Source organism: Protomyctophum parallelum (genome assembly GCF_964188405.1).
Source record: "Protomyctophum parallelum genome assembly, chromosome: 19".
Lineage (NCBI taxonomy): Eukaryota > Metazoa > Chordata > Actinopteri > Myctophiformes > Myctophidae > Protomyctophum > Protomyctophum parallelum.
The window spans coordinates 16185787-16211885 of NC_139717.1; the positions used below are offsets into that span (position 1 = coordinate 16185787).

At 41.3% G+C, this 26099-nt stretch overlaps 2 protein-coding genes across 2 annotated transcripts; one reads left to right on the top strand and one right to left on the bottom strand.

Moving 5' to 3' along the window:
• Positions 1-533: 533 nt before the first annotated feature.
• On the top strand, positions 534-20871 carry LOC310877111 (cysteine-rich venom protein TEL1-like). Its single transcript, XM_083790819.1, has 9 exons — positions 534-548; positions 16089-16102; positions 16447-16520; positions 17907-18022; positions 18148-18238; positions 18602-18753; positions 19139-19233; positions 19745-19827; positions 20413-20871. Exons 3-9 carry the CDS (start codon positions 16457-16459, stop codon positions 20526-20528), a joined length of 717 nt encoding a protein of 238 aa, XP_083646945.1. The 5' UTR covers positions 534-548; positions 16089-16102; positions 16447-16456; the 3' UTR covers positions 20529-20871.
• On the bottom strand, positions 2744-11783 carry LOC310876793 (uncharacterized protein; the record flags this gene model as incomplete). Its single annotated transcript, XM_083790447.1, has 10 exons — positions 2744-3098; positions 3630-3712; positions 4028-4122; positions 4581-4729; positions 5325-5415; positions 5601-5698; positions 7688-7846; positions 7986-8080; positions 9682-9789; positions 11629-11783. 10 exons carry the CDS (start codon positions 11781-11783, stop codon positions 2983-2985), a joined length of 1149 nt encoding a protein of 382 aa, XP_083646573.1. The 3' UTR covers positions 2744-2982.
• Positions 20872-26099: the final 5228 nt, after the last annotated feature.

Below are 26099 nucleotides of genomic sequence, written 5' to 3' on the forward strand. Positions count from 1 at the left end.
TGGTAACTTCTGTTTTCGGAATCGGTGGTGTCAAAAAGTGCTGGCATCATGTCTTTGGGTGCCCCTGTCCGTGAGTGTGTGTGTGTGTGTGTGTGTGTACACTGTACAGTGAATCTCTGGCACCGGCACGTAAATGTATATTGCTGAATAAAGCCCCACCTCTAACTTCTGTTTTCAGAATCAGTGGGGTCAAATAGTGGTATTGGTTGGTATTTAATACTATACTTCATTTTGTTTGTTCTTCCACCTACTCCATACAGTAGCCTCCCAAAATCCAATTGATTTCAACAGAGTACCTACAGTACAGACCTGAACCCTCTGTTTACACATGTTTAAAGAATAAAACAAACTAACCACATGTTCCACAGCATGGTTTGAGAATCACTACTGTACTTGGCACAATATGATGTGACACTAAAGTACATATGTGGTCACGCACGTGCGCAAGCACACACACACACACACACACACACTTCTAATGCGAATGATTTAAGGATATAAATACCACCACCACCACACCATTCAACAGCAGCCATTATTTCATCTGAAAGGACACATTTCAAACTATTCAACTACTTTACGTGGATCATCCATGATCTGCTTAAATATAGTAGACGTTGGTTTTAGCCTAATAGAGTAGTTGGAATTATATTCAGAGCTTTTCTTGAACCATGTGATGATTTCGATATGCTCTATCCTTATTTGTCTCATTGTTGTAGTTAGCTGTAATAATTATTAATGTCTTGTGTGTGCTGGCCCCTCTGGTGCTGGCTGGGACTGTCCGCCAGTGGGTGGTGCTGTTTTGCAAGTTATTGTGAGGAGGTTACCTTGTATTTTAGGACAGGACAGGACAGGCGTTTGACATTGCGTAATCAAGCCTCTGCTCAAGGTGTACTAGATTGTAATTAGCAGCACACTATTTATTTCAGTTCATTGTGAAGGCACACAGAAACCTGTCAACTCCTTTGGCCCTTTTCCTTTGTTGTGTGACAAAGCATTGTCGGTGAGTGTCTTGCATTTTTATGATTATGTAAAATGATCATTTATGCTATCTATTGTTTCAGTTTTACTCTGGGACTAGGAAGAAATTTAACACCTGCCACAAAATCAAATAAATGTACATATTTTTGCCAACTGCCTCAAAGCAGCGAGGGCTTATGGAAACACTGTTATTATCCTAACTGACCACAGCTTACATTTCTTAGTACTATTCGTTATCTTGGCACAAATAACACTTATGGCCCCACAACCTTTATTTTGACCTATCTCGTGACGCTTTTTATTTTTGAGTGGTGCAACCACTCCAAGGAACGGCAACGGTGGTCTTTAATTGCTCTCCTGGCTGGAACTGAAGCTCACAGTAAGAACTGAGTGATACCTACCTATATGATTTATTTTGATATAATCAACCTTATGCAGTCTTATTACTGACTTCATACTTTCTTTCAATTCTGATGATTTGAAAAAGGTGGACCCAGCTGTTGTAATTTGTAAACGAGTGTAATGCTTACTGTCGTCCACAGTAGGCTACAGTCTTTGTATTCAGTTGTGCTTTCATGTGAAATGTACCCAAAAGTTTCTGAAAACTGTTAATACTTCAATCAATCCTTAAAGGGATTGTGACATTAAAAAAAAGGTTTTGGAATTGTTCTTGTTTTGTTTAGGTTTTCTAATCTCTTTTTCTGCACCCAAAAAACATGAACTTTTAACATTCAGTAGATTTTCTGTGATCTGGGGTTTTCTGGCTCAAACAGGTGCTCTGATTTGCCGGCAGTAAGTGACATCACTTACTGCAAATCCCATAATGTCAATGGGATTTGCCAGCAGATGTCACTGTTTCACTGTGTTGCCTGTTTTCATTGTAGCTCAAAAGGCCCAAAAAACTCCAAAGAAAACTTCAGACCACAGAAAATCCACTGAATGTTCAAAGTTCAGGTTTTTTGGGTGTAATTGAGGTCATAAAACCTAAAAGAAAAAAGAAAAATAAATGAAAATGAATGTCATAAAACCTTTAATGCATGTGGCTTGTAGTATTCTACTTGAGTAAATTATGCTTAAAGCTGCTATAAGCAATAATGTCAATTTGTTTTTGGCATTCAGACAGCCAGAAATGAGAAACGCCCCGTTTTCATTGGCTACTGGGCTGTGACGTCATGTGGGTACATTACATCATCATAGAGTAGCGAGCTACTTTAGCCTAAAAACTTTCAGTAACAGTATTTTCTAGTTGAGAAATTAAGCCTGACTGTGATTGAATATCCTGCTTATTACACAACTAATTCAGTGCCATTGACAAATCTATTTCAATACAAGGCACAGACCGCCATTGACGTATGATGTCATCATTTGGTGTGTTCAGTGAGACTTTTACTTTACTCAAGTACAGTAAAAGTAGCTGTCGGAATCCTTTCCCACATGTATGAACTCATTTCACTGTATGTTTTGTAATGGTGTCACACCTCCACAATGAATATAAACGGGCAAAAATAAATTGAGAAAGTCAGTATTGTAATGCTCAATCTATAAATTAGTTATTTTTCACAAAGAAAAGCAAAGAATGATATTTCCATTTGATATACAGTACATATGGTTATCAAACAAATCTTCAATGTCTCGTCTCCCCTTAACTCTGAAAGTGTACAGTGGGTCCATTTGGTTCCATTTGTATACTGTCAGAGTTACAGACCTGTACGCGTCAATTTAGACCACTCTATAATAAACGGAGTCCCTGGAATCTAAGTATAAAATACGATGGTAAAACAGCTTTTGATGCTGCATTAACTAATTAAAGGACCCCTGGGGGTCCTCAGACCACGTTTTGAGAACCGGTGGTACATGCGTACACGTACAGTATGGTAGAGACAGAAAGACAGAGAGACAGATAGTATGATAGCCATATAGGTTTGCATAATAAAGAATGTCATTGCATGTGGATTAAATCGTGTTTCTTGTGATGCATGTGGAGTCGGCGTGGGCAGGCGTTTAGATGATCTCCCCACTGGTGCACTTGCAGGAGGCCTCGCACTTGTCTCCTTTGCACCCCCATTCCCCCAGATCAGCACAGTTGTTCCACTTATCCTTATAGTTACATGGGTTGGCTGATGGGGAGAGAGAGAGACAGACGGTCATTGAGTTGATGGTGGTAGATGTAACCGTGAAATATCAACTTCACCTGGATATTGTGTACAATACTGAGGGGTACTGTACAGTACCCCTTAAAGGAGCCTGTTCTCCCAGCCTCGGTTTTCGGATTCTATTAGGGTAAGGGTTATGGTTAGGGTTGGGGTTAGGAGGTTAAATTTGGGGGAACATATGGCTGAAGGAAAATATGTACGTGCTCTTTCTCTGCTAGAGTATTCAGTAACAGGAGTGTACATGTCTATCTACTAGCTATTTATTAAACGGAACATACATTTTCAGGTCGGGATACCACTTTGATCCAATCGGGATAGAGAACTCAGTCAGGATGCAGATTAAACAAGACAAAACGAGACAAAGAAATGAGCAACCAAATTTGTAATTGGAACACCATAAAAACAAAGCTGATATTTATCTTAGATGGGGGGGGGGGGGGGCTTTAACCCCTTTTTCTTTAACAAAAAAAATGAAAAAACACTTTGGTCACTTACTGCACAGCTTGTAATCACAGTCGTCGGGACAGTCACCACAAGCTGGTCCAGCCTTGTAGGGGTGAGTGTACTGGTAGTTACCGCTGAAATGAGGGAAACAACATCAAATACTTAACATCATCTGATGTGTCCATCTCATGTCCATCTACACTAGTGGTTCCAAACCTTTACCGGATCAGGACCAAATAGGAAAATCTTGCTAATGTTTGGTGATTTTCAACTACTTGCTTCTCTAAAAAAAAATCTCTCTCCTGCGTACCACTAGAGGGGGCATCACGTACCGCAGGTGGGAACCGTAGATTGGGAACCACTGCTCTATTAATGCATTTGAAAGTGTTAAGGTGGACAGTAGTGACACACATAGATATTTGTACACAGTGTGGGACAGTAGTACTTACGGTGGACAGTAATGACACACATAGAAGTATTTGTACTTGGCATCGGGGCAGTGAGCCACGGCACATCCTATCTGGTTGGAGCGATACCACACAACCTGTACAACACACACACACACACACACACACACCATCACTGTTTAAACGTTTTCATGTCAGGGACAGGGGGCACCATTTGGGATCCAAGGGGTTATCAACCTGCAGCCCCTAGTGTTTAACCTCAAATCATTTTCAACCTATCTTCATATAATTGGTACAGTCCTCACTAATGTTCATGATAATATTCCACCATTTCCACCATTGTCTATCTCTCATAGGAGGTCTGTGGGCAGTTCAGAAAGATTACAACATATTTAGATTTGTATTATCCATCATCTTAACCTTGCTGATTATTGTTACATAAAGCTGCTTTTAGCAGCATTGTAAAAAAGGCATAGGCCTACTAGATCAACTTAATTATGCAGGAAAATAATTGTTTTCCATTTGGCTTCCATTTTTGCATTGCAACTTTTCAGGAATCGGGGGGGGGGGGGGGGGTTCTATTCCAGTAGTGTACCTGTGTGAAGTGTCCCACTGTTTCTCCATTGACAGAGCCCTTCCCGTACTTAAAGTCCTTCACCTCGCCGTACCACATCTGGATCTTATCGGCCCATGAGCTCTCTGTATGGCTGTGGTCCATGGCTATGTTCTCACCACAATCACTGGCTGAGAGAGAGAGAGAGAATCACCCAAGGAGGGTTTGACTTGATGAAACATGACAAAATAAATCTTTCCTATGTGGAAAGCATATGCACAGCAAATGTGCAGCAAATGCACAATTTCTATACTTTTGTATTAAAGATAGTCTCCTCTCTGAGTTGCAATGTAACGCAGCTGTCAGCTGTCATCATGAACATGAACATTATCTATCATTTCAATAAGGCACACGTCTTTTTTAGTTTCCAAATGAGGGACGATTACGTATTTCAATTCCACCATAATTAGCGTGGTTGCCCCAAGGGACCACTATAGTATTCAATTAAATTCAAATTTATTAAAGTGTCAAATCACAACAAGTTGTCTCAAGACACTTTACAAACCAACAAAGATCCACCCAGAGAAAGAAAACCCCTTTAGGAAGAAACGTCAGGCAGAACCCGACACTAGGGTGGGCGGCCATCTGCCTCGACCATGTCGGGAGAGGGGGGAATAGGAAGAAAGAATAGAAGAGAGGACAGGGAAGGAGATACAGGTAAATACAAGTAATAATAAAATATAGCCTAATATTTATTATTGCTATATAATGTTGAAGGGTTCTTACTGCTGATGATCTTGTCCTCCTTGGGGCTGTGTCCCAAGGTACACTTGTCGGCAAATCTCTGAGCATTGGCAGCAGCTTCCTCACTCCACGACTGTGAGAATGGGAGGACATGAGAGGATGTGTTCACAAAAAAGGAAACGCCTGCGGTCTCCAAGGCTAGTGTTTACAATGCATAGCATCTGACAACAGTATGCAGTTTTATGTGTTTTACATGATATGAGCGATGATGTCATTAAGATGAAGTCAGATCAAATTAAAGCTCCAGTAGTGTCTTACCATCTTCAGCATGTTGCTGGCGGTAGGCTTCACACCTCTTCTCAGCTCGTTGTGTCTGTTCACGATGTAAGCCTTGTCAGCTTCTGTCATCTCTGCATCTGCACAGTGGTGGAAAGTATCTAAGTACATGTACTCAAGTACTACAATTTTGAGGTATTTGTACTTTGTATTTCCGATTTCCAATACTTTTACTTCTACACTACTCCACTACATCTCAGAGGCAATTATTGTACTTTTACTCCACTAATATTATTTGAAAACTTTAGTTACTAGTGTATTTTGAATATTATTACAAAACATACATTAACCATTTCAGCCCTGTTGACAATGGTCGATTTACAAGCTCACAATGCGTCGCTATTTTCAAAATATTTTAATACGTTTGAAAACTTGAAAAAGGACATTCCATCATTCCATATAATTCATATTAATAACTTGAACAGCCAGCAGAAGCTGTGCTTACTATCTAATCCAAGAAACATCTGCAATTAATTACTGCTGCTGTTATGGTTACTGTGCACTGTACACTATGCCAGGGGTTCTCAACCCGTGGGTCGCGACCCCTACGGGGGTTGCCAAATTATATATACTAGTCCTTACCCGTTCTGATATATTTCAACTTGTATAATATATTTGTGTGTGTGTGTGTGTGTGGTTTTTTATGAATAAAAACAGCAGTATAACATTAAAGTATTCTTCCAAATGCATGGTAGGGAAACGTTTTCATGGCAAGAGCAAGGACCGCAGCATTTACACTTATTAGCCCACAGAGCCCCATTTGAAAAGTATCAAGGACCCCCAGTTTGACATGCAGCTATATATGGACAGTCGCACAGATCCAATTTGCAGGTGGATTTGCGTCCAAAACGGTCTCAATTGTGAGCTTTGGCTTGAGAGAACTCATGGCTTTTGCAACCTGTGATGTTGTGAGCTTGTAGATTAGCTGTTTTCACCAGAGCGTGCGCTGTAGCCACTTCACGCTGTGTGTGTGTGGCTTATGTTCAAGACAGTTGCATCTCGTGTTGTGTTTATAGCTAACTGAAAAATGAAAACGGCCACGCGATGACGCACGCGCACACATACGAACGTGCGCACTCACAGCTTAAGTAGTTTACACACACACACACATGCTCACAGCGAAAGTAGTCTGCACACACACACACACAACCTCCGTGTTGGCTGGGGGCGGTGTGAAAAAGGGTATAGGTGCGTGGAAGAATGCGCTAGGGTCCTTGAGGCTGTTCTTCGTGGCATGTTGTTTGTTGTATGTAGTAATTGTGTCGATGCGTAAGGGGGTTGGAAATATCCCGATCGCTCGCCCGCTGTCTATTGCGAGCAAAATTGACAGCGGGCGAAACAACTGAAGTTAGGCGGAAAACTCGTGAGCAAAATTGACAGCAGGCGAAACAACTGAAGTTACGCGGAAAACTGTGTCCCAGTATTAATCAGTGACCGTCCCAAAATGCAATTCACTGGTGACACGTGATTTCTGGGGAGAGGAGTTTTGCCGCCCTGTGGCTGCGGGGGGTACTGCATGCGTTTTTAATTCACTAATAAATTAATTAATAATCATTAATGTGTCAAATCGAAAAAAGGGCTCTGTCACGCCCTCCATATTCATATGGTCAATGCCTGTGTGAAAAGTGGGAGCGATTGGTGCAGGCAATGAGGAGATAATGAGGAGATAAAATGCGGTCGGACACACACACACTCACAGTCACACACACTCAGACATTCGGTGAATTATAGTTTGATATTTGAATACTGAATGGCTGGAAAATGGAAATGAAGAGTTTTACATAGTACACATAGTACATGCATAAACTTTCCTTAATGATTATCTGGTTTCAGTATTCATTTATGATATATTTTCTTGCAGTCAGTTTGTATTGGTGGTGGGGAGGGGGAGGGGGGGCGGGGGTCACGAGACATGGCCAAAGCATTTCCGGGGGTCCCCAGCCAAACACCTGAGAACCCCTGCACTATGCATTGTAGGCTATAGGTTGCTGTGTTACTACTTGCCTATCGGGCCATATGGCTCTTTAGCCATGGCCTCCTGGCCGAGGCTACATGAAATACGGTCTAACCTTTGGGCTTAGTCTTGGGTTTGCAGGGTTTGGACACGTAGACAGTTTCTTGGCACTCTGCCTTGTACAGTCCTGGCTTCTTCAGTGTCCCTGTCCGGGGCTTAGTACCAGAGGTGGCGTCACATTCACCCCAGCTGCCAAAGCGATACTTACAGTCAGCTAAACGACAGAACAGAACCAATGTTAGACAGACAGACAGACAGACAGACAGACCACAAAAAACATTCTCTTGTGTGTGTGTGTGTGTGTGTGTGTGTGTGTGTGTGTGTGCATGCGTGAGTGCGTGTGCTTGCATTACCTCCAAACTCCTTCTTCCAGTTGCAGGGCACTTTACATTTAATTTCCCTGGTTTCACACACGCCCACCCTGAACCCCTTACCGCAGTCTCCCTTGCTAGGGACACAGGGACACGGTACCGAAATGGGAGCATTGGATTTACCTACAGTAGTGGGGGGGGGGGGGGGGGGGGGGGGGGGGGGGGCATAAAACGTTTTATTTCTTTATTTTAATACTGTTTTTTGGGGCATTTTGTGTTATGAAAATTACATCAGAATATAATCCAACAAATAAGCAGTATATAAAACTAGAAAAATAACAGTGATGGATAAATTATGTAAATATTCCATTTGAGTACAAATAAAATGCATAGTGTTTACCAGCAACATCATGGTTCAAGATGGAAAAGCTAATGACTGGCAGTGGTGGAAAGTATGTACAGTACATTTACTCATACTGTACTTAAGTACAATTTTGAGGCACTTTACTTGAGTGTTTCCAATTGTACATTTCCAATTTAAAATACTTCTACTCCACTACATCTCTGATCCTTTTAACCCACTACATTTATTTGAAAACTTTAGTTACTAGTTACGTTCTAGATTATTACAAAACATACATTACCCACTTCAGCCCTATATACATTTGAAAATAGCAATATCTACAATGCGTCAGAGGTTGAAGATCTGCTATTTTCAAAATATTTGTTATACATTTAAAAACTTTAAATGAGACATTCTGCACAATTAGTACTTTTACTTTAGGTACTTTAAGCACATTTTGATGCCAATACTGTACTTTCACTCAAGTTTTGAATTCCGGACTTTTACTTGTAACAGAGTATTTCTATATTGCAGTATTGATACTTTTACTTATAGGTAAAACATGTGAGTACTTTTTCCACCACTGCACCTACATGAACACACCAGAAAGACGAAAGATATCGAGTAATAATAACTATTCCTATGTTTGAAAGTTATTGTGTTTACTCAAGTAGAACACTACAATCTATGTTGCATAAGGCAGTAGGGAATCGGTAAGAAGGCAGCATAAGGCAGTATGGAGTCAGAAATAAGACTGCATAAGGGTGATTATAGAAAAATCCTTTGATCCTCATTTATACTACTTAGTTCTTACCCTTAGCTTCAGTTCCAGCCAGGAGAGCAAAAAGGACCGTGAGAGCAATTATGTAGACCTTCATCCTGAAAGCCATAATAAAACAACATGCTCTGAGTGGATGGATAGATGGATCGATAGATGCAGTAGATGGAGCAGTCAAAATAAAGGTAGACACATCATTGTTCTTTTTGTACCAAGATAACGATTAGTTATAGTTAAGATTAAAGCGGTGGTCAGGGTTAGGATATATAGCAACAACAGTGTCATTATTACAGTTCACTACAACAATGAGACAAAACGGGGGGGAAAAAACCTGATGAATGGAACAATAATGAACAGAATATAATTCCAATGGTACTCTATTAGGCTATCTAACACCAACGTCTAATTTAAGCAGATGAAAACAGATGATCCGCTGAAAGTAGAAAAGACTTGCCTCCAATAGTTGTGTGACCCGTTCAGATGAAATAATGGCTGCTGTTGAATGGTATCGGCTGGTCTTATGTGGTGGTGGTATTTATATGCTTAAACTATTAGCTTTAGATGCGTGTCACTGTCAATCTGTGTTGACATAGATAAACAGCCAGGGCAATATGTACCTCAAACCCCCACCCTCCCTGACACCTGTTGTGACTTCGTCTGGGCCGTGTTCGTCTCCACTGAACCCGCCATGATAACGCAGGACAATGAGGCAACGTGACATGACCCTTGGGGAGATCAGGAACACACTTACACAAACACTTGGGAAATGAACTTTCCACCGAACTGTTCTCATGGACACACATGTCTTTACACACAGCCGCCTTCTACCCCCCCCCCCCCCCCCCCCCCCCCCTGCAGCCTAGGCCCGGGTGTAAACATTTTCTTTTTTCCTCCCTTCAGACAGCCCCTCCCACTGAGGCGTTGTGTGAAGATCAGAGTTTTTTTTATTTGTTGCAGATCCAAAAATCCAACCCCCCACCCCCCCCTCCCAAGTTCCGTGCCTACACAATGCAACTGTATGTGATATGATGTCTCCATCCCTCCCCCCCCCTCCCTCTCTGTCAATACCCCTCACCTATTCTATGTTCTCCCCCCCCCCCCCCCCCCCCATCCTTCTTTTTCTTACTTTCTTTTTCTATGATGCAAGAAAGATGTATTTGGCGCTGCACTGTGGCGACATGGACTAGGGCTACGCTTGCATGCGGGCCCTTTGTCTAAGACACATTTCTTCCTCGGGAGACTAATAAAGTATATCTCATGTATATACTTTAGGGGCATATATGTTTGTGTCACATCTTGTTGTAAAGTACAGTGATCAAACCATGCTGTGGAACATGTGGTCGACAACAGTTTGTCTTGTTCTTTAAACATGTGTAAACAGGGCTCATGCAGGTCTGTTGAAATAAATTGGATATTGGGAGGCTTTATGTGGAGTTTGTGGAGGATTATACAGTGTATATAGTACTATATACATGTAGTAATACCAACACTGAACCCCTTTGACCTCAAATGTTCAACTGAAGTTGCTCTATGATTTAAAAATGTGTCCAATAGGAATACATGTTTTGATTTCCGGTTTAAAAGGGTAGGCTATACATCTAGTGACCAGTTCTAACTCTGTCTCACTTTATATTCAGTCTCTCACCTTTTGGCATCAAAAGCTGCTCAGCTCAGCTGCTCTTGCTGCTTCAATTCCAGCCAGTAGATCAAACAACACTGTGAAAGACTTTAGGCATTTAGTAGACACTTTTAAACTAGGGTTTTTTCATGATTCTGAATCCATTGCAAGCAACACTCCTTGGGCTAAAACATGGCCATAGCCGTCATCACAAATGTGATGAGGTCAGCACATTTGGTTGTGGCTATGGCCTAATTTAGCCCAAGGAGTGTTTTTCGTGCAAAACTAATGCTTGGAATGGATTCAGAATCATGAAAACTACCTAGTTTGACATGTCCCATGAAATTGAGAAAATGTTGCCTTATATAGGTTGTTAATGGTACACCAACTTTCAGCAGCTATCGCAAAAGTTTCCCAAGGTCGCCGACTTGGGCGCCCTACCTAAATCATTAGAGCATGCCCTGGGCTTCATCTGTGCAAAATGTGGCACTTTTAGACGAATTAGCGTGAAATATTCATAAGCTAAGGGCCTGGACTATTTAGGATTTTATGGAAACTATTCACCTCTTGGCTTGCTGTGCACAAAAACGTCGGTAGCATTAGAAATTAAACCCTACCATTCCATTTCTTCCGCTCTATTTCCCATTCCAAGTGCATTTGCCTTATATGTAACGCCAGGTCCGCTATTCCAAATGTACCTGAGGACTGAGGAGGCACATATTTAAACTATTTTCAGCAATGGTATAATATATTTTTTGGTGGGTAGATCTTGTTGAACTGGTCATTTTGAAAGTAGCTCTCAAGTCAAAAAAGTGTGTGCACGCCACCCCTACTATAGGGGGTTACAAATGGACCCTTACAGGTCTGTTACTCTATTTGTACATTCTCAGAGTTATGCTGGTCCTTGAATGAAATGTAAAAGTTTGAGGACGTGAAGTCCACATACCAGCTCTGACAGTGTGATAAAAAACAGTTCCCGAAACGGTTCCAAATGTGATGGAACCGTCGAACCGATTCCCGTTCCTCGATGTTGGATCCAGTTTCTCCGAATCCTCTGGTTTCAGATCCCAACCCTAGTCGAGTAGTCGTGTACCATGTCATTTCTGTGTTTTAAGTGAACATAACACTGAGGAGCAATGCCGTTGTGCCAACCTGTATTATTTTCATCTGTCATTTTTTGTCCAGCACCATCAACAAACTGGATGTGTGCACTGTACAGCCCACTGCTTTAAACTTTAAACCTCGGTTTGTCCTTCTGAAGTGTTGATTTTGACAATAAAGTTTGATTTAGTTTAGTCATAGTCTTTTGATTAAAAGTCCATGCAGTATAGACTGCAGCCCTGAAGCCACAGTACTGTGCTTTTTCTTACTCTCAGCTGCTGGTGTTGCTTCAGTTCCAGACAGATGAGACCAACACCAACACCTTCATGCTCTGTGAACACAGTTTACAATTCAGCAGACACTCTTAATCCAGAGTGGTTTACAGTAAGCAACGTAAACACAAGGTATGGAAAATGCATGGAGGCACGAAAGCCGTGAGAAAACATCCTTTTGTTTGTTCAACGTCCAGGATATTAAATGATTATTAGCCTTAGAATTGTTTGTGTGTCACAGATAGACCAGGGCTGCCACGTTTCAGCAAAAGATTTTAGGCACAAGACTTTATAGTTATAGTTAGATTATAGTCAGGTTTATAGTTTATAGTTAGTTTATAGTTTAGGCCAATAATTGTACAGAATATTTGTTTCCATTAGGACAGACTGAAAATAACTGTTATACTTGGTGTTTAACCATTTAAAGCCCAGCATCCCTATTCTGGGGTGACAAAAATCTACACGCTCACGACGCACAACTTTTGTTCAACTTTGACCCGTCTGTGTGCGCGCGCGCGTGTGTGTGTGTGCGTGTGCAAGGCATGTAGCTTGATTAAGCAGAGGTATTTCTCTCCTGGCTGAGGCACTACATATCAGGACAGTTTTGTGTTAATCACACAATATTTAAACGCCTATTTTGGCCATTGATGGCTGTGCATGCATTACACCAGTAATGATAAGCTATTGATTTTCATTATGCTCCAGAGAATTTCCAAAGTTCCAAAATGTCAGCTGCTCCTCGGCTGTGGAATGCCCTCCCCGACCACCTGAGAGCATCACAGTCTGTGGATGCTTTTAAAAGGGGACTAAAGACCTTCCTTTTTAAAAGCATCCTGCACATGCAGACTGTGATGCTCTCAGGTGGTCGGGGAGGCCACAGCCGAGGAGCAGCTGACATTTTTTTAATCTATGTATGCAAAAAACTACTTTCTGGCCTTGACAGCCTTGACATCCTTGACAGCCTTGACATCCAAACAGAAAAGTCCTGTCTGATTGCATTAAACAACATTAAACAATGTTAAACTCACTTTGCCTGTTGCTTTGCCACTTGATTTGCCACTCGATGTGCCATTCACTTTAAGCATGTGCATACCCTCTATAGCTGTGGTTTCATGTGAAATGTACCCATTCTGCAAACTGTTAAATACTTAAATCAATCAATCAATGCACGTCAGTTTACTATTCGTTATTGTGAATGTGGGTGGGACAGTGGGAGGCATCAGTCTGGCCATGCAAGCCTGTAAAGTGTAAACAGTGTGACACTACTTCCGCGGTAGCGTCCCACCGGATGGGCCGCACACACAACTCTGTCCCCAGTACGTTGGTGGGGAAAAACGTGAATAGACTGGGTTCCAAAACACAGAAACTCAAAATGTTATAATGAAGAAAAGCATGCCTGCACTGCACACAAAATCAACATCAAAAGGAATCAACATAAAACCAGCTGTAATGCAAATTAAATCAGCAGTCTGTCAGTATGACACTCGCACTGCATAAAGCTGAATTTGTTGATGTTTGAACTAGATTTCTAGCACAAAGTATATGTGGAAGTAATTGGATGCCAAACTTTGGAATCCAATTAGGTCTACTTTTCTTTGGCAGCCAAATAAAAGTTCTCGTTCCCCAGTGAGTATCCCTTAACTATTGCACACAAATTAAAATCATAGGTACTTCAGTAGTTGAATCCTTGAGGTCAAATGGGTTCAGTACGTGGTCAGAAAATGTTAAACCCTGACACCGGCACCTGAGCAATACAGAGGGAGCACTGGCTCCTGCTGCCATCTACAGCGTTCCCACACATTTTTACCAATGAACTCCCAAAACTTTTCCAAATCCTTTCCAGAATATTCTGTACAATTATTATTTTGGCCTAAACTATAAACTAACTATAAACCTAACTATAATCTAACTATAACTATAAAGTCTTGCCCCTAAAACATTTTGCTGAAACGTGGCAGCCCTGTAGGCTAAAGTACACACCTGATCTATCTGTGACACACAAACAATTCTAAGGCTAATGATCATTTAAGATCCTGGACGTTGAACAAACAGGATGTTTTCTCACGGCTTTCGTGCCTCCATGCATTTTCCATACCTTGTGTTTACGTTGCTTACTGTAAACCACTCTGGATTAAGAGTGTCTGCTGAATTGTAAACTGTGTTCACAGAGCATGAAGGTGTTGGTGTTGGTCTCATCTGTCTGGAACTGAAGCAACACCAGCAGCTGAGAGTAAGAAAAAGCACAGTACTGTGGCTTCAGGGCTGCAGTCTATACTGCATGGACTTTTAATCAAAAGACTATGACTAAACTAAATCAAACTTTATTGTCAAAATCAACACTTCAGAAGGACAAACCGAGGTTTAAAGTTTAAAGCAGTGGGCTGTACAGTGCACACATCCAGTTTGTTGATGGTGCTGGACACAAAATGATAGATACAAAAATACAGGTTTGCACAACGGCATTGCTCCTCAGTGTTATGTTCACTTAAAACACAGAAATGACATGGTACATGACTAGGGTTGGGATCTGGAACCAGAGGATTCGGAGAAACCGGATCCAACATCGAGGAATGTGTTCCATCACATTTGGAAGTTGGAACCGTTTCCGGAACTGTTTTTTATCACACTGTCAGAGCTGGTATGTGGACTTCACGTCCTCAAACTTTTACATTTCATTCAAGGACCAGCATAACTCTGAGAATGTACAAATCTCAGAGTTACAGACCTGTAAGGGTCCATTTGGAACCCCCTATAGTAGGGGTGGCGTGGCCACACTTTTTTGACTTGAGAGCTACTTTCAAAATGACAAGTTCAACCAGATCTACCCACCAAAAAGATATATTATACCATTGCTGAAAATAGTTTAAATATGTGCCCCCTCAGGTACATTTGGAATAGCAGACCATGTAACGCCAGGTCTGCTGACCTCATCACATTTGTGATGACGGCTATGGCCATTTTTAGCCCAAGGAGTGTTGCTTGCAATGGATTCAGAATCATGAAAAAACCTTAGTTTAAAAGTGTCTGCTAAATGCCTAAAGTCTTTCACAGTGTTGTTTGATCTACTGGCTGGAATTGAAGCAGCAAGAGCAGCTGAGCTGAGCAGCTTTTGATGCCAAAAGGTGAGAGACTGAGTATAAAGTGAGACAGAGTTAGAACTGGTCACTAGATGTATAGCCTACCCTTTTAAACCGGAAATCATGCATTCCTATTGCACACATTTTTAAATCATAGAGCAACTTCAGTTGAACATTTGAGGTCGAAGGGGTTCAGTGTTGGTATTACTACATGTAAATACTTTATAATCCTCCACAAACACATAAAGCCTCCCAATATCCAATTGATTTCAACAGACCTGCATGAGCCCTCTGTTTACACATGTTTAAAGAACAAAACAAACTGACCACATGTTCCACAGCATGGTTTGATCACTGTACTTGGTACAACAAGATGTGACGCAAACATCTATGCCCCTAAAGTACAGTTTCCTTAAAAAACATACATGCACTTAAAGTATACATAGTGTAGCTCAATTAATACATTTACAAGAATGTATAAATCTAAAATAATAGATAAGTATAGAACATTATTATAACCTAGTATATTTACTAATCATATCTTAATCGTATTAGTACACAATTATTATGATAAAGTAATGTAATAACTATATATTAACCATATAAATAACATTCTTCTCATGTGCGATTCTGTGTGATCAAATCTGTCTTCTCCTTTGTGTCTTTCTGTTTTAGTGTAAAAAAACGACGAAATGAATACATGTAATGTAATGTTTTTTCCCCGTTTTTTTATGACCAAAATAAAACTGAACTGAACTGAACATGCCCTTAAAGTATACATGTCCTTAAAAACATACATGCCCTTAAAGTACATATTGCCCTGGCTGTTTATCCATGTCAACACAGATTGACAGTGACACGCATCTAAAGCTAATAGTTTAAGCATATAAATACCACCACCACATAAGACCAGCCGATACCATTAAACAGCAGCCATTATTTCATCTGAACGGGTCACACAACTATTGGAGGCAAGTCTTTTTTCTACTTTCAGCGGATCATCTGTTTTCATCTGCTTAAATTAGACGTTGGTGTTAGATAGCCTAATAGAGTACCATTGGAATTATATTGTTCATTATTGTTCTATTCATCAGGTTTTTTCCCCCCGTTTTGTCTCATTGTTGTAGTGAACTGTAATAATGACACTGTTGTTGCTATATATCCTAACCCTGACCACAGCTTTAATCTTAACTATAACTAATGGTTATCTTGGTACAAAAAGAACAATGATGTGTCTACCTTTATTTTGACTGCTCCATCTACTGCATCTATCGATCCATCTATCCATCCACTCAGAGCATGTTGTTTTATTATGGCTTTCAGGATGAAGGTCTACATAATTGCTCTCACGGTCCTTTTTGCTCTCCTGGCTGGAACTGAAGCTAAGGGTAAGAACTAAGTAGTATAAATGAGGATCAAAGGATGTTTCTATAATCACCCTTATGCTAACCCTAACCCTAACCCTAACCCTAACCCTAACCCTTATTTCTGACTCCATACTGCCTTATGCTGCCTTAGTAACTAACATTTTCAAATAAATGTAGTGGGGTAAAAGTACAATATTTGGATCAGAGATGTAGTGGAGTAGAAGTAAAAGTATTTTAAATTGTAAATGTACAATTTGGAAATTGGAAACACTCAAGTAAAGTGCAAATACCTCAAAGTTGTACTTAAGTAAGTATAAGTAAATTTACTGTACTTAGTTACTTTCCACCACTGCCAGTCCTTAGCTTTTCCATCTTGAACCATGATGTTGCTGGTAAACACTATGCATTTTATTTGTACTCAAATGGAATATTTACATAATTTATCCATCACTGTTATTTTTCTCATTTTATACTGCTTATTTGTTGGATTATATTCTGATGTAATTTTCATAACACAAAATGCCCAATAAAAACAGTATTAAAATAAAGAAATGAAACAAAACGTTTTATGTCCCCCCCACCCTTCACTACTGTAGGTAAAACCAATGCTCCCATTTCGGTACCGTGTCCCTGTGTCCCTAGCAAGGGAGACTGTGGTAAGGGGTTCAGGGTGGGCGTGTGTGAGAAGGAAACCAGGAAAATTAAATGTAAAGTGCCCTGCAACTGGAAGAAGGAGTTTGGAGGTAATGCAAGTACACGCACGCACGCATGCACGCATGCACGCACGCACACACACGCAAGAGAATGTTGCTTGTCGTCTGTCTGTCTGACTAACATTGGTTCTGTTCTGTCGTTTAGCTGACTGTAAGTATCGCTTTGGCAGCTGGGGTGAATGTGACGCCACCTCTGGTACTAAGCCCCGGACAGGGACACTGAAGAAGCCAGGACTGTACAAGGCAGAGTGCCAAAAAACTGTCTACGTGTCCAAACCCTGCAAACCCAAGACTAAACCAGCACCCGAGACCGAGCCTAAACCAGCACCCGAGACTTCTTCTTCTCAACCAGGGGAGACTGTGACTCCTTCTTCTCAACCAGGGGAGACTGTGACTCCTTCTTCTCAACCAGGGGAGACTGTGACTCCTTCTTCTCAACCAGGGGAGACTGTGACTCCTTCTTCTCAACCAGGGGAGACTGTGACTCCATCTTCTCAACCAGGGGAGACTGTGACTCCTTCTTCTCAACCAAGGGAGACTGTGACTCCTTCTTCTCAACCAGGGGAGACTGTGACTCCTTCTTCTCAACCAGGGGAGACTGTGACTCCTTCTTCTCAACCAGGGGAGACTGTGACTCCTTCTTCTCAACCAGGGGAGGCTGTGACTTCACAATCTGTGAGTTCTTCTCCACCAGGGGAGACTGTGATGGCCAGTGTAGAGATGACCGAAGCTGACAAGGCATACATTGTGAACAGACACAACGAGCTGAGAAGAGGTGTGAAGCCTACCGCCAGCAACATGCTGAAGATGGTAAGACACTACTGGAGGTTTGATCTGACATGTTTAATGACATCATCGCTCATATCATGTAAACACATGCACATGCATCACATGCTATGGGAAACACATCCTCTCGTGTCCTCTCATTCTCACAGTCATGGAGTGTGGTAGCTGCTGCCAATGCTCAGAGATGGGCCGACAAGTGTATCTTGGACCACAGCCCCAGTCAGTCAAGGAAACTCAGCAGTAAGACCCCTTCAACATAATTAATAATTAATTAATCGACATAATTAATAATACAATATTAACATTATAAGTGTGCCGCAAAAACTGTGGGAGGAGTAGAGCGGAAACATAAAGTTTATCTATAAAGCCCTTTCGGGCAACCACACTAATTATGGTGAAATTGAAATACAAAATCGTCCCTCATTTGGAAACTGAAAGACATGTCACGTGTCCCTTATCAAACTGATAAGTCAAATACTATGTTCCTTATTTGTGGGGGAATCAATCAATGACAGCTGTGTTACATTGCAACTCAGAGGGGAGACTATCTTACAAAATTATTCAAATTGTGCATTTGCTGCTCTCTCTCTCTCTCTCTCTCAGGAGACATTGGTTGTGGTGAAAACATAGCCATGGGCCACAGCCATACAGAGAGCTCATGGGCCGATAAGATCCAGATGTGGTACGATGAGGTGAAGGACTTTAAGTACGGGAAGGGCTCTGTCAATGGAGAAACAGTGGGACACTTCACACAGGTACACTACTGGAATAATGATTTGTGTCTCGTGCAATTCTCGATTAAAAGCTGTATACAGGCTATCATTAACTATTAAAGGCTCATACATAGTCTGGCTTTTCGGTGGTGGGGTGACCACCGAACTACAACATGATGTCACAAGCCGCGGTGAAGAGCAAACCACCGCCCCAGCCCTTCTCTCTGTTTTTACTCACCACTGCTCAACGTTATTTCAGCGGTGGTCACCTCACCACTGAAAATCAAGACTATGCATGAGCCTTTAAGGCAGCTGACGGTTCCACACGCCGCACAAGGCGGGTGGAGCCATTTGCTAAACTCAAATGGTGCCCCCTGTCCCTGACATGAAAACATTTAAACAGTGGTGTTGTGTGTGTGTTGTACAGGTTGTGTGGTATCGCTCCAACCAGATAGGATGTGCCGTGGCTCACTGCCCCGATGCCAAGTACAAATACTTCTATGTGTGTCAGTACTGTACACCGTAAGTACTACTGTCCCAACACTGTGTACAAATATCTATGTGTGTCACTACTGTCCACCTTAAGCAATGACACCTTGTCACACATCACTGGTTCTCAGTGTGGTCCGGGGACCTCCAGGAGTCCAAATGGACCATTGCTAGTCTGTAACTCTGAGAGTGAAAAGATTACTTGATCACGCTAAGGTCACTTCAAAACTGTCTACCTGATCTACTAAAAAGACAAAAAAATAAAAAAGCAGATCTACAATCCCCAGTGTTAAATTAACACTTTCAAATGCATTAATAGAGCAATGGTTCCCAACCTATGGTTCCCACCTGCGGTACGTGATGCCCCCTCTAGTGGTACGCTGGAGTGAGAAAAAAGAAGTAGTTGAAAATCACCAAACATTAGCAAGATTTTCAAGTGGGTTCTGATCCGGTAAAGGTTTGGAACCCTAGTGTAGATGGACATGAGATGGACATTGTCTCATCAGATGATGTTTAGTATTTGATGTTGTTTCCCTCATTTCAGCGGTAACTACCAGTACACTCACCCCTACAAGGCTGGACCAGCTTGTGGTGACTGTCCCAATGACTGTGATGACAAGCTGTGCAGTAAGTGACAAAAGTGTTTTTCTTTTTTGGTTAAAAGGTTAAAGCCACTCTATTCTGGAGCGTTTTTTATGGTGTTCCAGTTCCAATTTTGGTTTCTTTGTGTCATCACTTCCCATTTCACTTGTTTAATCTGCATCATGACTGAGTTCTCTGAGCAAGTAGATAGACATAGACACTCCTGTTACTGAACACTCTCTATATACTATATACTATATAGACTCTCACAGAGAGAGAGAGAGAGAGAGAGAGAGAGAGAGAGAGAGAGAGAGAGAGAGAGAGAGAGAGAGAGAGAGAGAGAGAGAGAGAGAGAGAGAGAGAGAGAGAGAGAGAGAGAGAGAGAGAGAGAGAGAGAGAGAGAGAGAACATATTTTCCTTCAGCCTTATATGGCCCAACCCCATTCCTAACCATAACCCTAATCCCAACCGTAAATTGAGGCTGAGAGAAGAGGCCCCTTTAACCTTGAGGGGTGCACTGTACACAATATCCAGGAGAAGTTGAGACGTATAATAAATATATTGATATTTCAATGTTACATCTACCACTATCAACTCAATTGACCGTCTGTCTCTCACTCTCTCTATCAGACAACCCATGTCCCTATCAGGATAAGTGGAACAACTGTGCTGATCTGGGGAAATGGGGGTGCAAAGGAGACAAGTGTGAGGCCTCCTGCAAGTGCACCAGTGGTGAGATCATCTAAACACCGGCCTGCCCACGCCGACTGTACACGTATCATAAGAAACACGATTGAATCCACATTCAATGATATTCCTTATTATGCAAACCTCACCACTGTGCATGCACATTTCTGTTGTAGCCAACATGTCCAAAATCACACCACACCAACCCGCCTTTGTTTTAAATGGTCTCCCATTAGCAAGTTGGCCGGAGTTGCCAAACTACACGCCTGCTATATGGCTATCATACTATCTGTGTACTATATACTGTATCCAATGGAAATATCATTCTGTGCTTTTAGAAAATAAAGCATCAATAGATTGAGCATTACAATACTGACTTTCTTCATTTCTTTTTGCCCGTTTTGTTAATTGTAATTTTTTTTTAAAGAATGGCACACCAAATCAGACATTTATCCTATTGGAATCAGATTGTTGTTTTAAGTCTGATTCAACAGCATAAAAGCACATGGTTTTATTCTGTTAATCTTCTGTAGCCACTTGGGATGGGAATTTGATACATTCATTAATTGATACATTTTGATAACCTTATCGATCGATTAACCGGTTAGTTGATAAGCAGCGTTTTTTCAATCCCACATTTCAACCAATCTTCATATAATTTGTCCTCCTCAATAATGTTCATGATAAAATACCACAGTTTGTCACAGGAGGGCTGTGGGCAGTTCAGAAACCATTCCATTCCAAACCGTTCCATTTCCGCATTGCAACTTTTCAGGAATAGAAAAGCTGCAGTTTCTATTAGCTTGGATTCCCCATCGATGATGTCACTGGTGATGTCACTATAAAGAAAATAGTACAAAAGGCATATTATATTCCTTAATCAAATATTTATTTGACCATTTGAGATACAGTAGCCAGGCAATGGCATCTTTGTATGAGGAATAAAATTAAATAAAAAGTGAATTGTCTTGTCTGTCACACATGCAGAAGCAGAGATGTTTCTGTGGCTAACAGGTGGCTACCACGTGTGCGTTCCTCGGCCACACGCACACAGACAGCATTACATTCACCGAAACCCTCCCAATGATGGAACCACAGTATTTTCGATTCATTGTTGGTTTAATTGAATTTCTTATCTGCGATTCATCGATGAACTATTAACATCCCTAGTAGCCACTGGACTGACATTCATTGTGGAGGTGTGACACTATTACAAAACATACAATGAAATGGTTCATACATGTGGGAAAGGATTTGAATTGAGTCTGACAGCTACTTTGACTTTACTTGAGTAAAATAAAGGTCTCACTGAAAACAACATATGACGAATGTTATACATCAATGGTCGTCTGCGCCTTGGATTGAAATGACGGATAGGTTCGTCAATGGTACTGAATGTGTTAAATAGCCATATTCACAGCGGAGTCTAATCACCCCGTCAGGGTTTATTTCTCTATAATGACCCATTCCCCAATGATATCCCTTGACTATTGCACACAAATTAAAATCATAGGGGGCTATACTTCAGTTGGACCTTTGAGGTCGAAGGGGTTCTGTGGCCAGAAAATGTAGAGTAACCCTTACACTGGCACCTGAGCAATACAGCGAGAGGTAGCACTGGTGCCAGTGCTGCCAACTAGTAGAGCTGCCAACGAATATTCGTTTTCCGAATCCATTTCCGAATCCAAAAAATAAATGAATAACCGAATAGATCAAATTAAGGTCTGAATTAAAAATAATAATAAAAAATATATTTTATTTATTATTATTATTAGTTTTCGCGAGACGGTGCCATGGGTAAGCATTAAAGAATAAATCAACTCTGCCTCGTACTCTTCCTAGCAGCGCAGCCTGCGTAGTGAGCACAGGGCGGGCGGGGCCGCGGGAGCCTTTTACGTTCTTTGCGCAGTGAGTGTAGGCTGCACAGAATGGTGAAATCTTCCGTCAACAGCGTATCTAGTGATCAGAATCTGGGTCTGTGTTGTTTCGGACAGACGGGAGAATCATGAAGCGACTTTATCCTTCAGGAAATTATAAGAAGATAAATAAAATGCGTAAGGATGAAATGTGGTGCCGGGTCCGGCAGCAGCAGCAGCAATGCAGTGTTCTGCTCTGTGAATTCAATTAATACTGCCTCCGTGCCTCGTTTTGATAAGGCTGTGTGGTAGGATTGCTCATTTAAGAAAAAAAGGTTTTACTGGAGAAAGGAGAATGCATGCGTTGTGTTCCAACTTGCTTTTCAGCAGCACCAATGTGCGGACAGAGTTGCGCCAGCAATGCGATCTTAAATGTTATGTCTCAGGTTGTATTGGTGTAAATATAATTATTAATAAATCCGAATGGGTCGAATTGAAATCCGAAATCCGAATGGGTCGAATTGCTCGAATCCACGTGGGTTTTTAAAACGAATATCCGAATCACATTTTTGGACAATTACGGCAGCACTACCAACTAGTATTCAGACTATCACACTTCCATTATGGTTAAATCTATTGCCACAAACTGTGCAACCAACTTTCTCCCTTATGAGCCCTCATGTGCATCTTCAAGTCATTTTTTCTACCAAAACTTTTACCACAATCTGTACAACTAAAGGGCTTCTCCCCTGTATGTATTACCATGTGTCTCTTCAGATTTCCATTTTGGTTAAATGTTTTGCCACAAACTGTACAAATAAAGGGCCTTTCCCCAGTATGAGTTCTCACATGTTTTTTTAAGTCGTTTTTTCCACCAAAGCCTTTGCCACAAACTGTACAACTAAAGGGTCTATCCCCTGTGAGCCTTCTTGGATTCAGTTCCTGGGAGAGGTCGTTGTTGCTCAAAGACAACCTTTGTCCTTCCACATTTTGTGTCTCGTGCAATGTCAGAGCGTTCAAAACTGGCGAAGCGTCTCTGGTCTCCACCCAAGCTTCTCTGGTCTCCGCCCACCCATCACTGTCTTCGGTGTCCGATTCAGAACCGTGTGAAGAGAGGAGCTGGACATCACTAGTTGAAGAGAGGAGTTGTACATCACTAGTTGGTTGTGATGCTCCACAGTCCTCTACATCGGCTTGTGTTGTCATTGCCATGTGTTCAGTTGAGGTGCTGGCTACAGGCTCTGTCTCTCTGTTTTCCCCATCTTCACCTTTCACTGCTAAAAATGTCAATGTTGACAGATCAGCCTTCGCTGGCCTATTAATGATCTCCTCCCGTTCCTCTTTAATCTGTGAAGGCTCTGGCTCCTCCCGGGCCTGATTGGGGCTCTTCTGTTGCTGTTCAGGTGAAACCACCTCTTCACAGAGAGGGAGGACATCTAGGCAGAATAGAGAACAAAAGAAACAGTGAACCATTAAATAGTTATATTTATTCATAGAGACCCTCTCGTTGTAGTACTGGTGGAGGTTGTGTGACGTTAGTTGCCGTCTAGAATGGAGATTTTCACTCCAGCAGAACCACGGCTTGAAAATAAATGTAAGACTTGTTAATGCATTTTCAGCCAATTCAAGTACTATGTCTTTTGAAACGTAAAATCATATGCCATATATTATGATGAATGAGGGACAGACAAGCGAGGACACTACATTATAATCTTGGTGCCAGGATATTGCATAAACCCTCAGTGGTGGCATACCATGCATTTGCATTATTTTTTTGTAAAAGTAAAAGTGCCTGATGCCTGAAGAAGGTCTGTATAGACCGAAAGCTTGCAAATCATTTAAATGTGCACAGATTTGAGTGTGTGGAGCTTCCCGTTATTTTCTTCTTCAGGAAAAGTAAAAGTAAAATTTGAACCCTGAATGGAGGTCTGTGGACTAATGCATATCCAATTGGGTGGGGTTTAGAAGGTATCTGGAGAACTCGCCAGTTTTCCAACTCGCCGCAGCGAAAATTCTTCATCAATCGTTAAACGGTAACATGTTGTCTTTATCAGTGTACTTACTATGTCAAACCCACAGTTATAGTTAATTTCCAAAGTGATCAAATTATTTTGTGCAATTAAATGGTCAGCTAGAAGAAGTTGAGTATGTGAATACCAATGGCCTACCAATTCAGGATATTGTTTACTAATGAATTATTGTTTCGGTACTTTAGTGTTTAAACACTATATGAAGCATTCCTACTTCATCTAGTGTAAACTCTAAACAACTATCCTCTCTCGCTCTCTCTCAGTAAAACTAAAATGCACTAAACTGCGGCGAGTCGGAAAACTGGCACGTTCTCCGGTATCCGTCTAGAAACCCTGCTTTAAGTAAGGATCCCCTCACATCTGCAAGTTTATACTTTACTTTTTGAACGGCTATGGACAGCTTTGTGTGTCTGTCTGTATGAACACGGAATGTGCTCAGCTATTTGGCTGAGCACAGAATGTGATGTATGATTAGAGCGCCACTCACTTCACACAAGTGTGATTTTTAAATCTGTTTAAAGGTATATTCAGTGATTTCACTCAAAAACCTTAGGTTTCGTTTTTGGCTGGGACCTAAGCCTTTCATCCAATCAGGATACAGAGCCAAAAACGAAACCTACGGTTTTTTGACCCCCAGGGGTTAACTGGGGACAGGGAGGAACTCCTTATATGGTCAGCACACTCTATAGTAGAGAGGATTATCACAACAAAACAAAAAAATAAGTGATATTTGAATTAAGTGAAATCACTGAATATACCTTTAAATTTGGTAGAACCCTGGGTTCAGTTGTAGTCATAACGTGTAGGTACTACTAACTTGGCAATGATGTAAGTGCAACTACCAGTATTGTCATTGTCAATAATAGTGATGGGATATTAATCGGCAAACACATTGGTATCGGACAAATTCTAGTTGTTTTTTGATTAATCGGCATTGGTCTGATTAATCAATCAGACGATTCATTTATCGGTCTGATTATCTTTACAGATTAACAAGACCAAAGTAACAGCTTGAACAGATCTACAAGCTCACAATATTGATACCCCATATGTAATTTTCAGAATGGACAATTAGAAAAAAAAACAGAATGAGAATATATCGACAGTATTGTCTGTAATATCGGTTATTACAGATGTCGGATACGGATATCGCGCGCGCGCGCGCACACACACATGTCACACACACACACACACACACACACACACACACACACACACACACACACACACACACACACACACACACACACACACACACACAGTTCAGAAATACGTAAATTTACAAACCTGATATACGAGATTTGACTCCAAGATTCAAATAATCCAATCGTCTCCGCTGAAGGTCTATTATTTCTTGCTGGTACTGTACGATAGTTCTGATGAAGACTGATAATATATCCTCGGCAACAGCAGTCAGTCGTTCATTGACGAACAATCTCAGCGTCTCAATCTCAGCCATTGTGAATGATTTGTTGTTCTATTAAGTAGTAACAAAGTCGAGGAACTACTAACTCACTAGTAGCTATAATCTCCAATTCGAGTATCGGTTGGATGCATGGAAACAAAGAGTCTCTATGATGGAATTCTCTGATTTCATCTGTGATTCTCTTTCGCAAACGTAAACATAAACAACGCGGAAACTTCCGGGTTAACAACGTTTGTCTCATGTCAGATGAAAGTAACAACGTTGATAAGTTTATGCTTATCGCCACCTGCTGGCAATGGTGCTCCGTGAGCGGGCCGT

Coding starts and splice junctions, on each gene's coding strand:
- LOC310877111 (XM_083790819.1), top strand. CDS start 16,457: ATGAAGGTCTACATAATTGCTCTCACGGTCCTTTTTGCTCTCCTGGCT. Junction 18,239..18,601: donor TCAGTCAAGGAAACTCAGCA/GTAAGACCCCTT, acceptor TCTCTCTCTCAG/GAGACATTGGTTGTGGTGAA. Junction 19,234..19,744: donor GTGTGTCAGTACTGTACACC/GTAAGTACTACT, acceptor CCCTCATTTCAG/CGGTAACTACCAGTACACTC.